The sequence below is a fragment of the Salvelinus sp. IW2-2015 genome, unplaced genomic scaffold (assembly GCF_002910315.2).
Source record: "Salvelinus sp. IW2-2015 unplaced genomic scaffold, ASM291031v2 Un_scaffold1845, whole genome shotgun sequence".
NCBI classification, from domain to species: domain Eukaryota; kingdom Metazoa; phylum Chordata; class Actinopteri; order Salmoniformes; family Salmonidae; genus Salvelinus; species Salvelinus sp. IW2-2015.
In genome coordinates, this window is record NW_019943212.1 from 34,968 (window position 1) to 56,199 (window position 21,232).

Consider the following 21,232-nt stretch of genomic DNA (forward strand, 5'->3'; position numbering starts at 1 on the left):
AGACATACAAAGAAGGCAATACTATCTTGTCCCTTCATTCAGATGTAGAAGCTAAACACTCAAATTCCACTTTCTGAGATCCCAATGACCAAGGATGAGGACTCCATGGCACCTGTTGTATAGAACTGGGCAGAGCTGATTTTAATTCAGAGCAAAGACACTGCATCTCTTCCTCTCTCTCTGTCAACTACTTCCTGCACACACACACCTGAGGTTATCTTGGTGCAAGTAGGATGACATTCCACAAAAGCATTCACAGACAAGCACATGTATAAACACAACTGCACTTTTACATCTACCCACCACAGCCACACACACACACAATGCTATGCAGTTTCTCAGAGCAAACGAAACGCATTATCCTTGTAAACCTGCTTTATAAAGGTGAGTCACTGAGAAAAAAACTCTGTCTTCATCATGTGACAGGGTGGGTGTATGCATTCTCAAAGGTCTATATAACTTTTAAATGAGGTCAAATTTATACTGCATTACACAATTAATGAGTTTTGTTTCCCCACCACTCCAATAAAGGATTTTGGGAACTTTGCACTTCATTTTTAATTTACATTCACGTAAAATATATAATTTTATGGATGTCTTATATGTTTGACTTGCGATAAACAGTATTAGTTACAGTGTACTGATTACTAACCGAATTTTGTCATCTCAAATATCTTAAGTTTCATTTACACATGGTCATGTGATTTCCTGGAAATTACGTTTTGACAGATACTGAAGGCCTTATAAATATCATGTGGACAAAAGGTTCACTTCAGTCTACATTATGAACAGACAACAAATGGATATCACTTTGCAAACTGTAAGTAACCTTTATAATTTATGTTTGTTTATGTTGCACCTCATGGTAACTGTAGTATGGCAGTGTAAGTAGTATAATACAGTGTAAGTAGTATAAAATCAAACACTGTCAAATCAAACATTTAATCAAAACCAATTAGATTGGGTACTATCAGGTAAATAATGACAACAGGGTGTCACGGTTGTCGTAAGAACGGGACCAAGGCGCAGCGGATGTTGAGTTCCACATATTTATTGCAAAGTGAAACTTAAAGGAAAAAACAATAAACGAACAACTAAACGTGACTACGTGGTGCAAATGCACAAACACAAGACAATATCCCACAAACACAGGTGGGAAAAATAGCTACTTAAATATGATCCCCAATTAGAGACAAGATGACCAGCTGCCTCTAATTGGGAATCATACAAAACACCAACATAGAAAATATAAACTAGAACACAACATAGAAATTATAAACTAGAATACCCCCTAGTCACGCCCTGACCTACTACACCATAGAGAAACAAGGGCTCTCTATGGTCAGGGCATGACACAGGGACCATGTAGTGTATAATAATTAACATGGTTGCATAAAAACAAAACATTCTAATGTAAAGATGAATTTACATAGATGGGGCGAAACAATGACTTAAAAAAAACAACTAATCCTTTATATTGTTAGGTTGCGTCAATCGTATCTGGTATCAGGATAGACTGCGACACGGAGTCACTAAATATGTTATATGTCTTTTTATTATAGTCAAGCGATAAATGGTAAATGCAATCTTCGTATATACGGGTTCACTGTAACACCACGCAGGGCAAAACAGAGAACTCTCCTGTTCCTAACAAGATGCTTCTCAAATACTCTGACAGAAATAGTTCCCGCTTCTGAGCTGGCCTATCAGAGTAGAGGCTGAGTGTGGTTTAGATTTACTCAGCCTATCGTTGGGGCACAGGCTGGTCCCAGCCCCCAGGCGCTCCAGTTGACAGAAATAGTTGTTGCTGTGCAGATTATCTATGTGATCGCATCCTAGAGACTGCGGCCGCAGGCTCAGTTCCTGTTGTTGTGTTCCAACCTAAAATTGACTATTTGCAACACTTCTTTTATGCATGTGTCAATGGCTCAAAATACAGTTTCCGCTCAATATTAACCATGGCTCTTCAGCTAGTCACACTATATGTTGCACAACCTGTATTATAACTTCAGCTCACACAGAAGCCTGCATAGCAAGCAAAACATATTTTCAACTCTCACAATATGTATATTTGTATGTTTATTTGTGTGTTCGTAAATATGTCATACCAAATGACATACAGTCAAGCTCAAATTTGACACTGTAAAGATTCACATAATTGTTCTATTTAAACCAATCATGTTATCTATTATGGAGCTAATTTCATTGTTCAAGCAAACCAATTACAAAACCCAATGGTACTTTGTGATGTATCTTGAAAAGTGTTTGTCCACAGACCTGGAGGGAAGCTAAAGTAATTCCGCTACCCAAAAATGTTAAAACTCCCTTTGCTGGCTCTAACAGCCACCCAATCAGCTTGCTGCCAGTTCCTAGCAAACTTATAGAAAAGATTGTGTTTGACCAGAGACAATGCTATTTCTCTGTGATTAATTTAACAACTGACTTTCAGCACACTTATAGGGAAGGACACTCAACATGTACTGCACTGACACTTATACTCTATAGAACAATGACTACATGAAATTCTCTTCCACCTCAGGTAACTCAGGCAAGCAATAAAACCAGTAAAAAACAAAACAGATTAAACAACATCTCAAGGAACAACGCAGACTGTGAAGAGACACACACATACTCTACGCACACATTATTCTTAGCATTATTCATTTATTTCTTTATTTTCTTTCTTCTTCTTTTTTGTAATAGTCGTATTTGTTAAGGGTGTGTACTGGAGACGAAGTCAGGTGCAGGAGAGCAGAGTGTAGTTAACAGGCGCACTTTTTATTCCGGTCCAAACGAAAGCACATAAGAACATAAAACGTGCCCAAAACACGGAACATAAACAAAAGTCTGGCGCGTAACAATACCCACATAACATCAAAACAACTTCACACAAAGACATGGAGGGGAACAGAGGACCAAATACATTCAGTGTGATTAGGGAATGAAAACCAGGTGTGTATGGAACAAGACAAAACAAATGGAATATGAAAAATGGAGCGGCGATGGCAAGAAAGCGTTCGACGTCGATCGTCGAACGCTGCACGAAAAAGGAGAGGAGCCGACTTCGGCGGAAGTCGTGACAGTATTTTTCTTTCGTCATAGTGTCCTTAGATAAAAATATATATTTTTAAATGGTGTCCTTAGATTACATTTGTGCTGCTGTTCCTGTCCATTAGTGTTGTGTATTTTGCCATGTTCTACGTTTTGTGTGGACCCCAGGAAGAATAGCTGCTGCTTCTTCAACAGCTAATGGGGAACCAAATAAAAATCATAAACTGAAAGTGAGCATGAATAGAATGTGTAAATTCGACTAAATCTGCTGATACAGTAGGATTTTATTATTTACTATTAATTAAACTGTTTTCAATGAAGTGCTGCTTTATATAGTAAAATACTAACAAAGGTTTTGTTTTGATGTAAGGTAACTGAAGTGAATATAATAATATAAAACGTATTGATTTTTCTTAAGTTTTGTTGCAGTGACTAGTAGCAGCTAATAATGGAGACTGGGGAAAATAAGGAAATGGAGACAAAGACTGAAGACGCACTGGAGCCGTCGTCTGAGTGTACATGTCAAGGAGAAGAACATGTGAGTAACTGAGGAACATCATGTTAGGAACAGCAAGACAGAGAGTGTCAGGAATTGACTCTCAAATAAATCAGGAAAATTATCATTAAAACAGAGACAAAGAGACAAGCATTCTACTGGGCACATCATTTCAATGTGGACAATTGGGAAATATTTGGCTTAGATGTTGATCAATGAGAGGGAACAACAGGGTAGCCTAGCAGTTTAGAGCATTGGGCCAGTAACCAAAAGGTTGCTGGTTTGAAACTCTGAGCCGACTAGATGATAAATCTGTCGATGTGCCCTTGAGCAAGGCACTTAACCTTAATTGTTGCTCTGGATAAGAGTGTCTGCTAAATATGTAAAATGTAATTACAACCTTTAATCACCCACTCAAAAAGACAGCCACATATTTGTTGATTTCCCAATGTGTTATCACTATGCTTTCAATCATCTAAAAGCACAACTAAATTCCAATGGAAAACAATGTCAGATTTTTGGTTTAGTTGTCACCTAAATGGGTCATCACTGCGCTTCCAACCATTTAAAAGCAAAACAAAGTTCCAATGGGAAAACAATATCTGATATTTTGTTTATAGAACAACAGAATGTGTTATCACTGTGCTGCATCTAATAGCAAAAACAAATAACCTAAATTGTGGTTAAGATTGCATTAAAAGTACATCCTGTTCAAAATTCTGCCGTGTCCCGGTTTTACATGTACTATGTTACATCTAGTCTATGAGACCAGACTTTAACATCAGAGCAATTGAGAAGATCTCCATAGATCTGCGACCTTCGCATGCCATCTTGAACATGCAAGCTTTCTAGGATTATATAAGAAGACATTTACAAATTACAGTAACCCCAAAATGTGGCCATGGATGTTTTACTCATTTTAGGTTGAATAAATACTTATTTTAAGGTTTAATAAATACTGTTATTTTAGGTTATTTACTGTATTACAAAAGTGATATTGAATTGTGTTTGGTTGTCTATACAACCAAATATCAACATCTGAAGAAGATTTACTTGGCTATAGCATCTACTTCTTGGCTGATACTGTATGTTCGATTCATGTCTCTATTCATGTCTCCATCTGGGTCAAAAATCTAAGTTAAAGAATATGACTAAGCCAGTGGCACAGATGGAACTAATTTTAACTGTGATTTTAGGTAGAGATGGAGACATGAATCCAACATTTTATTTATTTCTGTTTATCCTTTATTTAACTAGGTTAGTAATTTAAGAACAAATTCTTATTTACAATGACAGCCTACCCCAGTCAAACCCTAACGACGCTGGGCCGATTGTGCGCCGCGCTATGGGACTTCCAATCACGGCCGGTTGTGATACAGCCTGGAATCGAACCAGAGTCTGTAGTGACACCTCTAACACTGAGATGCAGTGCCTTAGACCGCTGTGCCACTCGGGAGCCACATTACATTAATTGATATATAATTAGGTAACATGTAAATAAGTTAATAGGCTATTTTCTGTATTACAAATGTGCTATTTAATTATATTTGGTTGTCAACATAACCAAATATCAACATTTTAAGGAGATCCCAGTAAGCTAAATGATGTCTAAAATTATGGTCAGTCCTTGCATCCATGGCTCTGTCTACTGTATTTTTGTGACACACCAATCATTGTTTTTGTTTGACCCACACAAGCGTGACCCTAAACAGAAACCAACTTTTCCACGATTCTAAAGCAGATACAAATGAAAGTTATATTTGAGGCCTGTTTCTAACCTATTAATAGTATGCACGTTTTCAGTTTGTAAGTGTGTGATATGGGTGTATAGAAAAGTTTATTTCGAAATGTACAAAAACATTTTTTTATAAACAATAGCAATTATGTTGACGCTACCATGTTGATCTGAGCCTTGCTGTTGGAAAACCACTCGAGTCCGACTTTCGGCTGTCGCAGATGCACCTCCCCACGACTTCATTTGCCGACTTTCGTCTACAGACAGCTTTGTTAGCCCTTACTGCTCGAACACCCGTTGCCTCCCTCGGAGGTACGTGTTACTAGGCAAATCTGGAGGCGAAAGAAACGCACACCTGTTTAGGTGAGGTGCTGGCAAGCGGAGTAGAACACTTGAAAAGGAAAAGGAGAGCGCACACTAGGATGCAATAATTGAATAACCTAATAACCAACATCTCGACAGACAAGCTGTCTTAATCAGGGTATAATGACAAACACTGCGGGTCACTAGTTTATATAGTGTAAAAGGACACACACATGTGTCTGTAATCATGGCTGGGTGTGGCTTGATATCATTAGTTAATTTACAGATATAAATAGAACATATAAAAAAACTGAAAAGGATAGGATACGATCAAAGATACAATTTGGCTACATAGGCCTACAAATATTTCCAATGAATAGCAAAATCACAATAATCACAAGAATGGCTTCAGATCAAAGTCTAGGTTGAGACCGAAGGGAGCAAGCGTCTTTAAATTAAAGATCCAGGCAGCCTCTTGTTTAAACAATAAATTGTCGAGGTCACCTCCTCTCATAGGGATGGTGACGTGTTCGGTGCCGATATAACGTAGGGACGAAATCGAGTGGTTCAATTCCAAAAAGTGGGCCCCAACTGGTTTTTACGATACTCCGAGATTCATACTTTTAATTCGCACTTCGTTTTACCACAATGACAATTCATAAAATAAATAGCTGCATCATTGGAGCACGTGATAACACCTTTGATTGGGATTTGTTTCCCTGTTTGGGGGTGTTTGAAGGAGCTACGTTTTTAAGTGCCATTGCATTGAGCGCAACCATTACACTTGTAGTTTCCATCCGGTAGAGGCGTTGTTTTGGGGTGGTAAATCAGAGTTTAACAATTGTGCTCTGAGATTTCTGCCCCGCGAGAATATGTCCGAAAACACATTACCGATCTTAGAATGTGCCAATGTTTGCGAACGATTACCCTTAATTTGTTCAGAGCACTTTGAATAGCAGGTAGTATGAATGCTTCTTTTTTTACATTTTAATCTGACCATTTTTGTACCCGCTGTCCTTGAATTTTCTTTGCATCTCAGCCATATTTCTGTCGAAATCTGATAGTTTTTTTGCAAATGATTTTGATTCGACAGAATTGGCTGTAGGGAAAACTGTTTTTCAAGGGAAGCTGGTGACAGCTATCAGCCCTCAACAAACTGTTACGATCAGTAGGTTTCCTGTATATGTCAGTGTATAGAACATTATCCTCACACAATCAGAAGATCAAGGAAACGGATTTGACGTGTGCCAGATTGCATAGTAAATCTCAGGTGCTCAGAACAAGTGTTAAGAAAAGCATGGAACACCTGGAGCTGTTTTGCATCACCCCTCCATAGAACAAAAATATCAATGTACCGTTTCCATATAATAATGTTAGGCAATACATATTTTTTGAGAGTATTGAGTACTGTTTCACATACAAATTAGCATAGTTAGTAGCCAATGGATGATCCCATAGCAGTACTCTTGGTCTGAATAAAGAAATCATTTATAAACATGAAATAGTACACACACGTTTAGAAACTATTTCAGTAAATGTTATAATGCATGCCCTGGAAGGTAGTTCATTAGGGTCACGTTGCAGAAGAAAATGTTTCATAGCTTCAATACCGCCCCCGTGTGGAATATTTGTGTATAACGACTCAACATCAAAAGTAACTAACAAAGTATTCACAGGGAGAGAATCAAGAGGTTCAATAATAGAGATCATACTGCTGGTGTCCTTTACAAAGGAGGGGAGCTGTTCTGCGAGTGGTCTAATAAAAAAAAGTCAAAAGTTGATAAAGGGACAGTTACTGCATCAATGCCGCTACAATAGGACGGACGCCCTGGAGGTTTTGTAACATTATTGTGTAATTTCGGCATAGAAAGCGGCAATTTTAGGGTGTTGAATAGCCCAAAAGTCGTGTTATTTTTTGGTGATTTGACCAGAACCTAAATACCCATCTAGGACAGTGAAGATAGTGTTCTGAAATTGGGAAGTGGGATCACTGCTAGGCATCCCTCCTGGACTTGCCCTGGCAGACCACAGCTAAAGACAGTGTGAGAAACTTGCTAGCAAACGTTTGTGCTATGAAACTAAATATATACTGCACTCTGACCCACAAAACCTATTTTCTAGATTCATGATAGTGTTGTTAGACAAAGCCAAGAAAGTGAACATCAAAACATGATGTAGTTTCATTGGGATTTGCAGCTGTTGTTGGTAGTTAATGAATCTGCTAGATTCTGAAATAACTTACTCATCTTTTCAATATGTTATTAATATTTGCACAGACTTATGCAGAATTTGCATGACAAGGGCATTCCCATTTTTCCCAAACCTTGGGTCTGAAGTAAATGTAATCTGATCACTACCTTTTAATTTACACAGTAACTTTAACAAAATACTTGTATAAATGTTTGTACTCAAATTATGTAATCCAGATATGTATTTTGATACTCCCATGATACATCCACAGCAACTATTTCTACAGTTGGAGCCTGAGGCCCTTGACATCACAGACATTGAGAGTCAACACAGCGACCAACAGGATGACAAGACAACCAAGACTGATGAAGAAAAGACAGAAATCACAACGTCTTCTAATTTCGCACAAAGCAGTAAGAAATTTACATTTTAGTAATTCAGTAGATGCTCTTATCCAGAGCAACTTACAATTAGAAGTAAGACAGGTGAGATTGTTTTAGTCAACCATCATGTCATAGCATTGTACATGATTTACAGCTAACTTACAGTATGTATATTTAATTGTTCTTATAATAATTTTTCAGTGACACCTGTTCTGACAATTGCATTGATTGGTGGCACTGATTCTATGGAGATTGAATCTGGAAATCTCCTTCTTGGTCAAGATGATCTACCAGCAGCAGAACTCTCACAGATAGCACCCAGGATGTATGATTTGTCCGGTCGTTGTGTCTCTGTCATCAACATGCTGGGCTTGCAGAGTTCTGAACTTACCCAGGAGAATCACATAGGTCCACTTGTGCATAAGCAGGGTATCAATGCTGTCCTCTTACTTCTACCATTGGGTCAGCATATTGATGAATTCAAAATGGGAGTGGGGTGGCTGGAAAGAATGCTTGGAGAGCGAGCCCTTGCCTTTACAATAATCGTCTTTACCCACAAGAATGACCAAGACTTTGGGTTGGGTGATCTAAAGGACAACAATGATCTGATGGATCTCATAGAAATGTGTGGAAATAGGTATCTCACCTGCAAAAAGAGTATGAATGATCCAATCGAGATTTCAACATTACTTGAACAGATAGACCTCATGGTGTCTGAAAATGATCTATGCTGCTACACAGGAGAAATGTATGATGAAGAGATCAGGAAACGGCAACTGAAAACAGATTGGGGTGACCGATCACAAAGCGAGGAGAAAACTGCATCAGGTAAGTCCTGTAGGAGGATTTTCCCCATCTTGACATGTGGCTCCGTCTACACACACTTACCCCGATCGTTGACGATACCCAAAAACTGTTTCCCGGTCTATATCTTGCATATTAAGATAGGCAGAGTGCGAATTATACCGTGACATTCGGGGGGGGTCTATTTTTTTCAATAGACCCCCTATGTGTGCACGCGCTTGAGTGGGCCTGCTTTTTTATTTGCCTAATAGTAAGTACATGTCATTTAAGGGTAAAACATGTTTTATTACCTTTTAATTTGGCATGAACACATCCAGTTATGATGTTTTCATCTTATTGTGCAACAAATCACTTCAAAAAGTCGGCTACCTGCACATGTTCATCCACTCCAAAATAATTCCAGATCCAAACAGTGCACTGTGCACTCACACCATTTGATGAATGGAAAGAGACATCTGTTACAAAACACCAAAAAGTGTAATGACATTTGGGGATTGTCATTGACCACGTTTACATGCAAATCAAATCAAGCTTTAAACAGCACATTTCATAAATGGAATGAAACGCAATGTGCTTTACAGGAAAAAAACGAATAAAAAACATTGAAAATAAAAGCTGAAATATTTACTACACAACAAACATAAGATAAAAAACTAAAGAATGACACAAACTGAACAACTAAAAAGCACCCGATGGAAAAGCAAAGCTAAAAAGATGTGCTTTAAGATCTATTTTAAATATGTTCACAGTTTCAGCCCCCCTCATGTTCTATGGGAGGCTATTCCAGAGGCTAGGGGCATAATAACTAAAGGCTGCCTCTCCATGCCTCTTGGTCCTAGGCTTTGGGATAGTTGAAAGGCCACTGCCAGAGGACCTGAGGGACCTACTGGGTACATAACATAAAAGCATGTCTGACATGTATTGGGGTGCACAATCGTGGATTGATTTAAAAACGAATAGAAGAATCTTAAAATTAATTCTTAAACTCACAGGCAGCCAGTGCAGAGACCTTTAAACCACTGTAATGTCTGCTCTCTGTCTGGTCTTGGTCAGTACCCGTGTTGCAGCATTCTGTATGTTTTGCAGTTGACCAATGGCTTTCTTGGGTAGACCAGACAGGAGACCATTACAGTAGTCAAGCCTACTTGTAATAAAAGCATGGGTGAGTCTCTCTGTATCAGACTGAGAGAGAAACGGCCGCACCTTGGCAATGTTCCTCAGGTGGTAAAAAGCTATTTTGATCACATTCCTAATGTGTGACTCAAAATGTAGTCCAGAATTGAAAATAACACCAAGGTTTTTTACCTGGTGTTTTATCTTTATTGCCCGTTAATTCAAATGTGCGGCTAGATTCTCTCTCTGTGCTTTGGCTCCAACAATAAATACCTTGGTCTTTAACTGGAGGAAGTTATGAGCCAACCAAGTATTTAAATCACTAATACAGTCTAATAATTTTTCAGTGGATCTAAAATCCTCTGGTGACACAGAAATGTAAAGTTGTGTATCGTCTGCGTAGCAGTGAAAATCAATGCTGGGCTTTCTGATAACTCTGCCAAGGGGTAACATATATAAACTGAACAGTACCGGACCCAAAATCGAAACTTGTGGAACGCCACATGTGATTTGTCATCAAGGCAAAGGGTGGCTACTTTGAAGAATCTCTCAAATATAAAATATATTTTGATTTGTTTAACACTTTTTTGATTACTACATGATTCCATATGTGTTATTTCATAGTTTTGATGTCTTCACTATTCTACAATGTAGAAAATAGTAAAAATAAAGAAAAACCCTTGAATGAGTAAGTGTGTCCAAACTTTTGACTGGTACTGTATATATTTATTTTTTTACAAATGTTAGAATTTTCCTTCCACTTTGACATTAGAGTATTGTTTAGATTGTTGACAAAAAATGACAAATCCATTTTAATCCCACCTTGTAACACAACAAAATGTGGAAAAAGTTGAGGGGTGTAAATACTTTCTGAAGGCACTGTAACTTTACAAGTTTTCCCCTACTGACTGGCTGAGGCTATAATTAGCCTAGCTATCTGCGTCCACATTGTGTCCGCCTCTGTCATATATATGAGGCAATTATTTTTCAAGATCACAATTTGTGCTCACATTTTAAGCCCCGCCCACCCCAACTTGTGATTTTAGGGCAATCTGCTGTTGCCCTAGGTCTCGGATTTCCGAGACTAGCTATTGACAACAGTGGGATAAGTGTGTAAACAGATTCACATGTGAAGATAGGGGGAAATCCTCGATGTGTTGTTAGGAAAGCTTGGTTGACAATGGTAACTTTCATGTCCTGTAAAAAAGTGATCAATGCCACAAAGATTGAGACATTAGGAAAAGTTCTGCTCATCATACTGTACGTGTCTAATATACACTTTACTTTTTCCTGTCCCTCTTACTTACAGTTCCAGATAACTTGCCTGAAGATGGTCTTGCAAACAAAGAAAAGGTAATTTGAAAAAACCTTACACAAATTCTGGTAAGCTCACATACAGTGCCTTGTGAAATTCTACACACCCCTTGTACAGTCTTTGCATTTTGCTGCCTTAAAATTCGATCAAAACAAGTATTAAAGTCGATTTCCCCTACTTATGTAGAGAACCTAATCCACATTTTCAAACTGAAAGAAAAATTATATAACACTTTCCAAATGAATGAAAAAAAATAAAAAAAGATGTCTTGATTGCATATGTCTTCACACATGGTGGAAGCATCTTTGTCAGTTGTTAATCATTTTGAATAAGATTCTACCAACTTTGCACAACAATATTGCTCAAGCTCAGTAATTTTGGTTGGGAATCATTGATAGCAATATTCAAACCTTGTGTCTGATTTTCAAGCAGATTTAAGTCAGGACTGAGACTGGACCATTCAGGAACACTGAACAACTATCGGAAAGCCATTCTGGTGTCTTTGGCATTCCCATTTGTGTAATTGTCTTGCTGAAAAATAAAATTCTCCCCAGTCCCTGCCGGTGACAACCATGCCCATAAAATGATGCTACCACCACAATACTGAGGAAATAGATAGGATCAACAACATTGCATCCACTCCACATTACTGACCTGTATGACAAAGTGAAAAGGCGGAATCCTGTGATTAAAAAATCCACTCCAAATCATCCATTGTTTGCACAAGGCTGTTAAGTAATCCTGCAAGACAATATGAAAAATAAAATAACCTTTTGGCCTAGATTAAAATCTACAGGCTTGGGTCAAATCCAATACAACACAGAGTGAAACCCTACAGTATTTTCAACTATTTTGGTGGCAGCATCCTGTTATGGGTATGCTTGTCACCAGCAGGGACTGGGGAGTTTGTCAGGATCAAAATAAATATGAAAGGACCAAAGCCCAGGTAAAAGGTTGTAATGGCTTCCAAAAGTGCTTCCACCAATTATTACTCTGGGGTGTGAAGACATACGCAATCAAGACATCTTTGTTTTTTTATTTGTAATAAATTGACACTATTCTTTAATTTTTCTTTCACTTTGAAAATGTGGAGTAGATTGTGTAGATCGGTAGGGAAAAAATCTAATTTAATCCCTTTTTAAGGCTGCAAAATGTGAGACTGCAAGGGGTATGTAGACTTATACTAGAGACTGTATCTCTTAAATATCACTCTGCGTCACTCTTAAGTATGTGTGTTGATAGTACGGCAGATGTTTTGACTTACTAAGCTATTAAAATGTGTTTGGTTAACGTTAAAGGGAGAAGAAAAGATACTTGAGGAAATCGACGGGAGTTTAATTGAAAAAAACATCCCAGAAAATATACAACTAGCAAAAGTAGAAGAGCTCATGTGTAGACTTCACCTTCAAGATAAATATCAAGATAAGTTGACAACTGCAGACTTCCTGAACATTGGCTCTTCTGCTCAACATCAACACGAACCCCAAACAGAGAACAAACTTGCTCATACTTTCCTACAAAGGTTGTTGATGCTGGACTACAGAGCCAGGTACATTCCTGTAAGAGATGAGAATAGTGAGATGCATGACACAAATGACAACAGAAATGATAATGCAGAAACAGAAGAAAGTGCCTTTGATGCCCTTTTCAACAAGAACACAGACTCTGGTGATATAAAGAGGAACACGCATGTTCACCCAATGGACGTCCAGATGGCAGTGTTTCACTGTTCAGACAGTTTCCTTCGGCAGTTCATGGTCACAAAGCTGTCCTTGTGTCAGTATGCCTTGCCTTTGCTTGTGCCAAATCCCTTCACCGAAGAGATTGAATGCCCGTTGTGGACATTTCGACAAATCAGAAAAACCTGGAAGTCCACTAATGACTCTAATATGCTCACCAGCCAAAGTATGCCTATTTACAAGGCAGAAACACCAATGGTGTCATTCTTTAGGCTTGGTTCTGTGTCCTCATCAAAATCTCAGCTGATGAGCAACTTGATCAACCAACGTCACAGCACATTCTTCCACAGACACTGTCCAGGAAGCAGTAAAACCTGCCTCCTAATGGATGGGGTGGTAGAGATTGCATGGTATTGTCCTGCTGGGAAGCCCAATGATATTTTCACTGACTGTGTTGCATTCTGTAATCTCCATGGTGACGCAATTGTGAAAGAAATTCAGCGTGACATACTGATTGAAAAAGCCTCAGTCAATGTTATCCTTTTACCAAGTCTTGGAAAAGGCGACAAAAGTATGGCAATCGTGCAGGAGCTGTTCAAGTCTTCTAAACCTCTGATATGTCTGCTCACTGAAGAGGATTCTGTTGCAACTGAAATTAAAAAGGGAAAGTACAAAATGGGTTTGAGAGACAGAAATCAGTCAGATGTGTCTGAGGAACTAAAAAGGATCATTAGAAATAATTTGTCAAGACCATGTTGCTCCTTCAAACTTGAGGACATGGCAGAGTACTCAGGGTTTAGGGTAGATGAGGATGATGAAGATTGCCAAGTAGGGAAGACTAATGCTCTGCAGATAACGGATCTGCTTAAGGAAATGGAACTGTCCAAGATCAAAGAAAAATTTCTTCCATGTCAAGGAAGGCTGTGGCATGATTGGTGTCAAAAAAATAAAGACCTTTATCGTCTCCAAGGGAATCTAGAGATGGAAAGAAGTAAAATACAACATGAAATGATGCAAATTCGACACCATCAACATCAAGTTGCCTTTACTGAACTCATGCAGATGTTTATCACAAGTCTACGATCTCTGGGAGAAAAAGAAAAATCATATTTCCTCAAGTGGGTAGGGATACTACTGGATGACCTGTCCTCGGATGAGCTCTCAGACCTTCATCACAAATATGATGAAAAGTGGTCTGAGGTCCTGGCTTTGAGAAAGAAGCATGATAAATCAGAGCAACTGAAAATGAGACAAATGGAGCTGGAAAAAATATCAGGAAAGCTGCAAGCAGCAACCTTCGGATTTGAACACATCCTAAGGGAAATGGGACAGATCTATGAAGCCCATGCATCTGTGGCCAGGCAAAGCAAAGGAGAAAGTAAGGTGACCGTGTCTTACCTTCCAGAGCTTGCGGCAGAACTTATGATATCGGGACACCCAATGGAACTAATGGATGGTGACGCAGCTCATGTGCCACTGATGTGGATTAATGGGGTTTTAGATGAAGTTATCAAGAAACTAGGAGATCAGAGAGTCTTTGTTTTGTCCATTTTGGGAATCCAGAGCACTGGGAAATCTACAATGCTGAATGCAATGTTTGGACTGCAATTCGCAGTAAGTGCTGGAAGGTGTACCAGAGGTGCTTTCATGCAGCTGGTGAAAGTGACCGAGGAGATGAAAGATGACTTTAGGTTTGACTATGTTCTTGTTGTTGACACTGAGGGACTTCGAGCTTTAGAGTTGGCAGGAAAGGCAACAGTGAACCATGACAATGAACTTGCAACTTTTGTCATTGGCCTTGGAAACATGACCTTGATCAACATATTTGGAGAGAATCCTGCTGAGATGCAGGACATCATTCAGATAGCTGTTCAGGCCTTCATGAGGATGAAAAAAATTAATCTGTCTCCAAGTTGTGTGTTTGTGCACCAGAATGTTGGAGACATCATGGCTGGAGAGAAAAACATGGAGGGAAAGAGGCGCTTACAGGACAAACTAGACGAGATGACCCAGTTAGCTGCCAAAGAAGAGGACAGTAATGCAGAGTGTTTCAGCGATGTCATTGCATTTGACATACAAAGAGATGTGAAATACTTTTCCCAGCTGTGGGAGGGCAGCCCACCCATGGCCCCACCAAACCCATGCTACAGTGAGAATGTCCAGGAGCTAAGGAAAACAATCCTCTCTAAAACATCAAAGTCTTTTGGCATGACATTATCACAGTTCAAAAGCAGTATCCAAGACCTTTGGAATGCCCTGCTGAATGAAAACTTTGTGTTCAGCTTCAAAAACACACTAGAAATTGCAGTTTACAGACAACTTGAGATTCAGTATGGAAAATGGATCTGGACTCTCAGGAGTGCCATGCTAAGCATTGAAAATCAACTGCACAATCGAATCGAAAATGGAAAACTTCACAGGGTTGAGAGACATTACCTTGTTGAAGAAATGAGAAAGACTCGTGAAGAAGTGGACAAATCAATGGAAAAGTACTTTGATGAACACAGAGATAAAGAAATGTTGATTCAGTGGCGAGGGAGATTTCAAACCAAAATGTGTGAGCTTTATGATGAACTTGTGAAGGGAGCAAAAAGAAAGTTAGAGGAGGTTATTCAGCAGAGGGATGCGCGCAAAAAGCTGGATGACAAGAAGACACAGTATGAAAACAAGCTCTTCCAAAAGAGCAAAGAACTTGCCTCAAAACTGAAGGACAAGGCAAAGGATGAAAAACAACTTGAGAATGAATTCAATACTCTTTGGGGAGTGTGGGTTGCTGAGTTGACAAAAGATGCACCTCCCATTAAGGACCTAAACATATCGGATGATGTGACTTGTATCCTTGGAGAGATCGGTAATGAATCGTCTCTTGTACATGATCGGAAAAGTTGCGGAATGTACCATGAGATGTGTACCTTGGGGAGTTATTCGACCTATGCAATTGTATCCAAGCACCAAGATCTTTTTAACGACGATCAGCACTCAAAAGATGCTCAAAGGAAGCCAAACAATGACCAATTGCAGAAAAATAATGTGTGGGGTGCTTTTAAGAGTTTTTGGGGGTTTAAGTCTCCAGAGAACAAGACAATTGACCACATTGGTCCAAGCAACATTCTAACATACACAGATCAGGAATTGATAAGAGCATTCACCAATGATGTTGTCAAACAAAGCCAGAAGATAATCGAGACAAAGCCCATAGAAAAGATGGGATACAATGACAGTTACATGCAAGAAATAGCAACTCATGTCAAAGAAAGCGTGAAGGAATTTGAATCGAAGATAAGAAAATATTCATTCAAGAAGGAGTTTACGATTGATCTTTCACTTCATGTGTGTGAGCTTGCAGGAAGTAAGTTAGCAGATTCCCATAGCAAATTCAGAAGCAACAATGATGCCCTTACTTACCTGGAGCAGAAGAGGCCACAGTACAACAAGATTTTCAAGAGATACTGCAAAGGGTCCTCAACTGCAGCTGTGCTTGGTGAGTTAATTTGCAACACACTAAAAGAATCGATTGTACAGGCGGTCTATGACCAGACGGCCATTGACTTGGCTGGAGAAATGCAATTAAGTCACCCTCCATTCAGTGGAAACAGGTCTAACATGGAGAAACACATCCTGATATCACTGGCGGAGAAGGAGAACTTTGACAAGTTCATGACCTACATTCAAAACCCAAGGAAACACTTTGAGAAATTTATTAGAGAGGTTGCAGAGAAATATATGCTCACAGAAAGGTCCAAAGTCCTTGCCTTGATTGAAGGGAACATAAAAGTTAAAGAGCAGCGTGTGAGCCACGCAGTGCATACAGCAACAAAGATGGTCAAAAACAAGAATGGAGACACCAACATGTGGCTTAGAGAGTTTTCCAGTGCTCTAAAAGATGAGCTGAAATTTGCTGAAAAGCATTTCAGTGATTTCTGTGACATAACCGACTTTGACTTCCTCAAAAAAGAGGTAAGGGAAGGTCTTGCCAACAGAATCATGGAGATCAACAGAAGCCTCAGCAATGTGTCACTCCTGGACATGAAGCAGTTCAGGGAGAGGACAGATGAGATTCTGATCAAACACTTTTGTGATTGTTGCTGGGTACAGTGTCCCTTCTGTAAAGTCATCTGCACAAACACCATGGAGGGGCACCAACCGAAGGATCACAATGTCCCTTTTCATCGCCCTATTGGAATCAATGGATGCCACTTCAGAGACACAGTAGAATTTAGCATTGATTTTTGCACAACTTCAGTAACAAGTAATGGCCGGTTTTACCCATCCCATGAATCAGAGGATACATATCTTTGTAAAGAATACAGAAAAGCTGGCCCAAGATTTGTTGATTGGAGCATCACACCAGACCTCTCTGAACTTCCGTACTGGAAGTGGTTTGTTTGTCGATTTCAAAAAGACCTGGAAAGGTTTTATGACAAGAAATTCCAGGGCAGAGGTGAAATTCCAATTGAATGGAGGAAGTTCACAAAACAGCAAGCTATTAAAAGCTTAAAGAAAATCTAAGGGGAGCTCAAATAGTAAAAACATACAGACATGATGGCACAAACATGATGGCACAGCTGATTAGAATAATAAAAGCGGTGCTTCATTGTACATTGCTCAAGGGCACATTGCCAAGAGGTTTTTCAGTTTCTGACTATGTTCATGTTTACAATGTCAACATAGTCCTAACCCATTGATCTAACTAAATCACCCCTCATATATTGGGGTCTAGTAGATTTTGAAAGAAGTAAGTTTGAGGTCTCCTTTGATACGAATGTAGGTAATGACGTCTAGGCCCTCACGATTGGGGAACTGGATCTCCTCTCCATCAGGCATCTCCACTTCAAACATGTCGCCCGTCAGCTTCAGCACAATCTTGAGAGGGAGAAACCCCATTTGTTTACATCATTAGTGTTGTAGCACATTCACCCTTACACCCACATGGCCAATTGCAACGAACAAGCTGGAGTAAGCACTGTGCAGTGTATTAGCGCTAGTTTCCTTAAAATGATACTAGCGGGAGATTACATGGACATAGGCCCTAATTGTTTCTGTTATATTGAACACCTGAAACACTATGCCCAAGATTCTCCATTTTTATAGCCAGGACCAAACCCCCCTCCCTCCATATTTTCAACCTCCATTTTCACACCTTGAATGTAGAACCCCTTTGGAGTGGATTGTGGATCTCCCTCTTCTCATCACCCCAGCAGCCGGCAATCTTTGAGTTGCACACGAGCACAGTACCATCAGTGTCATCATTGAAGCGTGGGTTAAAGTGCAGTGCCAGGTGGTCTTCATCACAGCCCAGGTCGATCTGAAACCTGGATATGGGAAATAGAAATCACATCATTCCAGAAACCCTAATACATGTCTGTCTAACATTAATTGATTTCACACATACAGTATACCAAAACAAAACCATTCTCTGGTCCGTCCTCTCCTCTTTTGAGCAATCATTTGTGAAACTGGTAGTTTTTTTATTTTTTATGCATATATTAATCTTATGGGTCCCTCTGTGTGATATAAACACAAAAAACTGTTAAATGCAGCTCCCGAGTGGCACAGTGGTCTAAGACACTGCATCTCAGTGCAAGAGGCGTCACTGCATCACGTCCGGCTGTGATTGGGAGTCCCATAGGGCGGTGCACAATTGGGCCGGGTTTGGCTGGGGTAGGCCATCATTGTAAATAAGATTTATTTTTAAATGTTTTAAATGTACCTCTCAGCCGCATCCATAGTCGTCCCCTGTACTTTGAACTGGTCTCCAGCTCTCAGCTCCACATGCTTCAGCTCAAGTTCCTATGAAGAACCATATAATTAAATTGAGTGCTTTTGAACATAAGGTAAAAGGGATTTTGTATATTAATATGTCATGTTGGGTTATAAAATATTTAATGACTGACTTTTAATAATCATTGGAATGACTATGTACAGTGCATGTGTCGGGTTCACCTTGGGGTCATGATAGGGGCTGTACCAAATGTTTGATGTATTATAATAATTGATTATGCGTATGTTGTATTTATAGAAGGGGGGGGGGGTTATAAGACCCCTCCCTCCTTACATTTATAGGGTCCTAGACTACAGATTAACAATATATATTTATATTAATTATAGAGGTTTAATATTGTTCCACAGTCTTTTCTAAGTCTCTGCCTCTTATAAAGAAACGGTCTGAGAGATTTGTGACTGAGACAGAACTCTGCAGGGGAGTGAAAGAGATAAGAGACGAGTCAGACATTCCACTATAAATCAACTTAGGGAGTGGACATTTACTGTTGAGCCTTTAGATAACACTGAAACTCTTGTTGGTATAGTTGTGTAGGCATGGGTTTGGTCTCATGAGTAGAAGGTAATGACGTAGGCAGTGACATCACTAAGATATATGACTGCAGGCATAATAAAACAACTCGGACCCTTTTCTATTTTGCAGAACTTACTCGGAAACATGCATGCTATGTTCCTGTTGTCAACTTCTGTCTGCAATTGCATTAATAAAGGTTTTTGATTGATTTAATTGAAGATATTGTCTGAATTCTAATTTCACCAATGAGCCAACGATTGACAAGAAACAAGGAACGAACCTCAACACATGCATAGATTACTTTTTCAACAAATACCATGTTGTCAAAACACAAAACATAAGACTCAAGGGCCTGACCATTTAAATTAATTCACTCAGCAACACATATCTGAGTGCAGTAAGCATGTAGGCCACTATGGCTGCGTTTACACAGGCAGCCCAGTTCTGATATTTTTCCACAAAAGATAAGATTTGGGCTGCCTGTATAAACACAGCCTCTTCAGTAAGTAACTGTGTGGAATAAAAGTATCAGCACATGAAAGCATGAAAGTTAACGAGACTTACCATCGGCATTGCCATGTTGTCACTGGTGGTGAAAGCGGCCCTGAATGTGGTTTGAGATGCAAGACGGACTGGGATCGGACAAGATAACCTTATTTCCTGAGATACAGAGAGTAGAATGTTAGTTGCAAGTTTGAACTATCCTTTTATGTGCGCAACCCTCCTCACACAGGTCACTCACTGATTAGCATGATAATGAGGCATGCTTAATGATGATTCAATAAAAACAATAAAATTATTCTCTTACTCACACCCTGATACTAGGTTATGAGAAGAAGCTTGGTGGCAGACTGGCAGTGAAGATAGTTGCCTACTAAACTGATGCTTTTACTCACATTGAAAAGCCTGATCTTTGATCAAAGTCAGTCTGATCAGTAATCAACTGTGCAGTGCTGCACTGTATATTATAAACTGGGTGGTTTGAGCCCTGAGTGCTGATTGGCTGACAGCCACTAGTGGTGCTGTAATGACAGTGTTTAAAGTAAATGACTGTCCAGTGAAAAATCTTACTTTTAAAAGCTCATGTTGTGTTAACTCATACCCAAATAATGTTATCAACTCATCTTTTACTCATATTTTGTTATCAAAGCATACATTTCAGAACAAAACCACACTTCAAACCCCACCTTAAAGTTGTATCTCAAAGTTGTACAGTGGGGAGAACAAGTATTTGATACACTGCCGATTTTGCAGGTTTTCCTACTACAAAGCATGTAGAGGTCTGTAATTTTTTATCATAGGTACACTTCAACTGCGAGAGACGGAATCTAAAACAAAATCCCGAAAATCACTTGTATGATTTTTAAGTAATTAATTTGCATTTTATTGCATGACATAAGTATTTGATACATCAGAAAAGCAGAACTTAATATTTGGTACAGAAACCTTTGTTTGCAATTACAGAGATCATACGTTTCCTGTAGTCTCTGACCAGGTTGCACACACTGCATCAAGGATTATGCCCACTCCTCCATACAGACCTTCTCCAGATCCTTCAGGTTTCGGGGCTGTCGCTGGCAATACGGACTTTCAGCTCCCTCCAAAGATTTTCTATTGGTTCAGGTCTGGAGACTGGCTAGGCCACTCCAGGACCTTGAGATGCTTCTTATGGAGCCACTCCTTAGTTGCCCTGGCTGTGGTGTTTGTGTCGTTGTCATGCTGGAAGACCCAGCCACGACCCATCTTCAATGCTCTTACTGAGGGAAAGGGTTTGGCCAAGATCTCGCAATACATGGCCCCATCCACTCCCCCTCAATACGGTGCAGTCATCCTGTCCCCTTTGCAGAAAAGCATCCCCAAAGAATGAT

At 39.4% G+C, this 21,232-nt stretch overlaps 2 protein-coding genes across 3 annotated transcripts; one reads left to right on the forward strand and one right to left on the reverse strand.

Moving 5' to 3' along the window:
* Window positions 1–736: 736 nt before the first annotated feature.
* On the forward strand, window positions 737–19,582 carry LOC112072159 (interferon-induced very large GTPase 1-like). 2 transcript variants are annotated; one of them, XM_024139577.2, is made up of 6 exons: window positions 737–820; window positions 3,470–3,589; window positions 8,047–8,188; window positions 8,360–8,986; window positions 11,385–11,428; window positions 12,689–19,582. In XM_024139577.2, exons 2-6 carry the CDS (start codon window positions 3,500–3,502, stop codon window positions 17,576–17,578), a joined length of 5,793 nt encoding a protein of 1,930 aa, XP_023995345.1. In that variant the 5' UTR covers window positions 737–820; window positions 3,470–3,499; the 3' UTR covers window positions 17,579–19,582. The 2 variants fall into 2 exon arrangements, with proteins under 2 accessions (XP_023995345.1, XP_023995346.1); XM_024139578.2 differs by having other exon boundaries at window positions 8,900–8,986.
* LOC139024754 (galectin-2-like) lies at window positions 17,786–20,021 on the reverse strand. The gene is made up of 4 exons (XM_070439681.1): window positions 19,929–20,021; window positions 18,780–18,859; window positions 18,210–18,381; window positions 17,786–17,932 (listed from the first exon to the last, which is right to left on the reverse strand). Exons 1-4 carry the CDS (start codon window positions 19,941–19,943, stop codon window positions 17,786–17,788), a joined length of 414 nt encoding a protein of 137 aa, XP_070295782.1. The 5' UTR covers window positions 19,944–20,021.
* Window positions 20,022–21,232: the final 1,211 nt, after the last annotated feature.

Coding starts and splice junctions, on each gene's coding strand:
- LOC139024754 (XM_070439681.1), bottom strand. Junction 18,382..18,779: donor ACTATGGATGCGGCTGAGAG/GTACATTTAAAA, acceptor TCCCATATCCAG/GTTTCAGATCGACCTGGGCT. Junction 17,933..18,209: donor AAAGGGGTTCTACATTCAAG/GTGTGAAAATGG, acceptor CTCCCTCTCAAG/ATTGTGCTGAAGCTGACGGG.
- LOC112072159 (XM_024139577.2), top strand. CDS start 3,500: ATGGAGACTGGGGAAAATAAGGAAATGGAGACAAAGACTGAAGACGCA. Junction 3,590..8,046: donor CATGTCAAGGAGAAGAACAT/GTGAGTAACTGA, acceptor ATACATCCACAG/CAACTATTTCTACAGTTGGA. Junction 8,987..11,384: donor CGAGGAGAAAACTGCATCAG/GTAAGTCCTGTA, acceptor TCTTACTTACAG/TTCCAGATAACTTGCCTGAA.